This window comes from Myotis lucifugus, unplaced genomic scaffold (assembly GCF_000147115.1).
Source record: "Myotis lucifugus unplaced genomic scaffold, Myoluc2.0 scaffold_844, whole genome shotgun sequence".
Taxonomy (NCBI): domain Eukaryota; kingdom Metazoa; phylum Chordata; class Mammalia; order Chiroptera; family Vespertilionidae; genus Myotis; species Myotis lucifugus.
The window spans coordinates 30,309-33,289 of NW_005871892.1; the positions used below are offsets into that span (position 1 = coordinate 30,309).

Consider the following 2,981-nt stretch of genomic DNA (forward strand, 5'->3'; position numbering starts at 1 on the left):
ACTAACCTTTTCTAGTAATGGGAACATTTAAGACAGTGGTTCCCAATGTGGGGCATATGCCTCACAGGGGGGTAATTTGATTTTTAAGGGGGGTAATTCAAGAATAATTTATTAACAGTGAATGTTTTGCATTTCTTATGGTTCTAAGGGCCTCATATACAGTATATAAATATATATTGTGACATATTTATGCATTTCAGTTCTCTATTATATGTTTTGAAACTTTATTTGCTATTTTTTCATATCACTTCATACCATTATTTTTTTAACAATTTCTTAGTGATTTCTTCCTCAGTACTTCAACTGCCTTTTCATTCTTTTATTTTTCTCCTTCATGGATGTCATGTTCTAAGCCCTTTCTCCGAGTGTATTGTAGAGGTGCTCTGAGCTCAGTGACAGCACCAGGAGAGAAACCTGAAAAACCTTTTCACTCAGGATAAGTTATTGAACAACCTTCCATTTCCTTCAGTGAGTGACATTCCTCACTGTAAAGAGTCACTGTCCAATTATACTGTCAAATCAGCAGCTACAAGCCTGTCACAACATTAGTTACCAGGGAAGCTGCTCCTTGAGGTGTCCTTGGAATCACAGCCTTTCCCAATATTGAAACACCTGAGAGATCACAGTGGCTTTAACTGTGAGAGGTTAAGTCATTTCCCCAAATCTGTAACACAAAGTTGAGGTACAACAAGGAAATAAGCCACTCAGAGAAAGACAAGTATCACATGATCTCACTCATATGTGGAATCTGATGAACAAAATAAACTGATGAACAAAATAGATCCAGAGACATAGAAGCATGGAACAGACTATCGAACCTCAGAGGGAAGGCAGGGGAGGGTGGGTGGGTGGGAAGAGATCAACCAAAGAACTTGTACACATGTATGCATAACCCACAGACACAGATAATAGGGTGGTGAGAGCCTGAGGTGGGGGTGGGGGCGGGGGAGGGTTAGAAGAGGTCAATGACGCAAAGAAGGACATAAGTAATTATGTAATACTTTCAACAATAAAGACTTTTTAAAAAATAGGACAAAATGGAAGGCCTCCTAACTTGCAATCACCTCCCTCACCCTCAGCTCCCAGCACAATCACATCCATTTGCAGAACAGCTCTGCCTGCAGTGAGAGACCAATGCTCCCAAAATATTTCAACTTGTGTGCTCATCACTGACCAGTGCAGAGCTGCCTCACAATAGGGCCCAACACAGTGTTTCTTACACAACCAAACCAAACCTTCAAAGCACTAAATCAAAGCAATGCTTTTAATGCAGGAAATTTTAAATTTCAGAAGAGGACCTTCCTACTGAATCTCTGACCAGGAACTGATGATGCTGTTCATCTCTGATGCTGGTTGGTTCTCAGTACTGAGATGACCCAATCTAGGAACAAAGAAATGAGTTCCTCAGTTGGTGCTTTTGGGATGTCCATGGAGAAGGGTCACAGTCCTCACTGAGTGAGACCGGCCTGCTCCCTGCCCCTGTCCTCTCTGAGCTCCAGCATGGTGTGTCTGCGGTTCCCCAGAGGCTCCTGGATGGCCGCTCTGACGGTGGTGCTGATGGCACTGAGCCCTCCGCTGGCTCAGGCCAGGGACACTCCACTTAAGTGCACCTTGGGGGTGAGCTGTTGAGGGGGGAGGAAGAAAGGGAATTAGCTTTGTCACCATGTCCAGGCCATGTCCCTTAGAAAATGGTGGCATTTTCTTCAGTGGCCACCTGACATTACCATATGGATCCCGATTCTTTCCACCACAAAAGGGGCTGGTGCTCGCCACTATGAGATGTGCAAGGGGTTCCATGTATCTCAGCCGTTTCTTCTCACCTCGCCTCCAGTAAACCTCCCCAGCCTGTGTCCCCTTCCATGGAGGTCTTGAGTGGATTGAGAAATAATTATCTCAGACTGATTCCCACCCAGTGCTCCATTTATTGTATTGAGTTATCCCCAAGAGAAAAGTTTCTCTGGCATTTTATGTGAGTCAAAGGAATTAAAGGGTCTCTCTTTGAGGATCCTGTGTTCTGTCCTCAGCAGAATCTGTGATGTTGATGCCTCTCCCTACGATGTGAGATGTATCAAGGTTCCTCCCCACCATCTCCTTTCCTTTCTCCGTGAGCTTCTTAAGAAAGAAAAAATTCATAACAATAATTGTTTTAAAAAATACCCCAGGGTTATGGGACAGAGAGCGTGGATTCACCTGACATCAGTTCAAGTACTTAGGGAGCTGTCGCTGAGCAAGTGACACTTGAGACCTGGATGATGAGAAGCCACCCTGTGAAGATCTAGGGGACAAGTGTCCCAGGGAGAGGGAGAGGGAGAGGCCACAGTGTGGGAACGTGTTTGCCGTGTTGAAGGGGCAGGAAGAAGGCTAGCGAGGCTGCAGCAGGTGAGCAAGTTGGGGAATGACATTGACATAGGAAGAGGCTGGGGAAGACGGGAGACAAATCATATTGGGCCCTGACGGGCGGGTAAGAAGTTTGAATTTTATCTGAAGAGACATGTGAAATGCTGAGGGTTACAGGAGATCCCACATATGTTTTTTAAAAACAATAACCCCAGCTACCAGGGGGGATTGGATTGCAGGGTTCACAAAAGGAGTCGGGGGGCCCTTGAGGAGCATGGAAGCGCGCCCAGGTGAAGAGCTTGGACTTCATTAGTGTGTGTGGCAAAGGCAGCAGGAAAGGGGAAGTGAGCAGATCTGGGATAGATATTTCCACGACTTGTTAATGAATAAAATCGCTAAGGATTTTATCTTGAACTTGAGCCCAGGTGCATGAAATTCTGCATGGGAGGGGTTGCTAGACCTGGACTGCAATCAGGGCCTATGAGAGCTGTCTCACCCAGTCCCAATTGGGCCTGCGGCTGCTGCTGCTATATGGGGCCTGCTGGATCAGGGGAGGGATGAGGGAAGGGACCGCTGGCCTTGGGATGTTGGCTGTGGAGTGCACTGACCACCAGGATGCAGCTCCTGCCTTGAGCATCTGCCCC

At 46.4% G+C, this 2,981-nt stretch overlaps 1 protein-coding gene across 1 annotated transcript in view; it reads left to right on the forward strand.

Moving 5' to 3' along the window:
* Positions 1 to 1,436: 1,436 nt before the first annotated feature.
* The window catches only part of LOC102433442 (DLA class II histocompatibility antigen, DR-1 beta chain-like), a 9,519-nt gene continuing 7,974 nt past the window's right edge, over positions 1,437 to 2,981 (forward strand). The window contains exon 1 of the mRNA XM_006106530.3: positions 1,437 to 1,600. Within this exon, the coding sequence (XP_006106592.1) occupies positions 1,501 to 1,600 (100 nt within the window). The 5' untranslated portion in view covers positions 1,437 to 1,500. The remainder of the gene's footprint in view (positions 1,601 to 2,981) is intronic.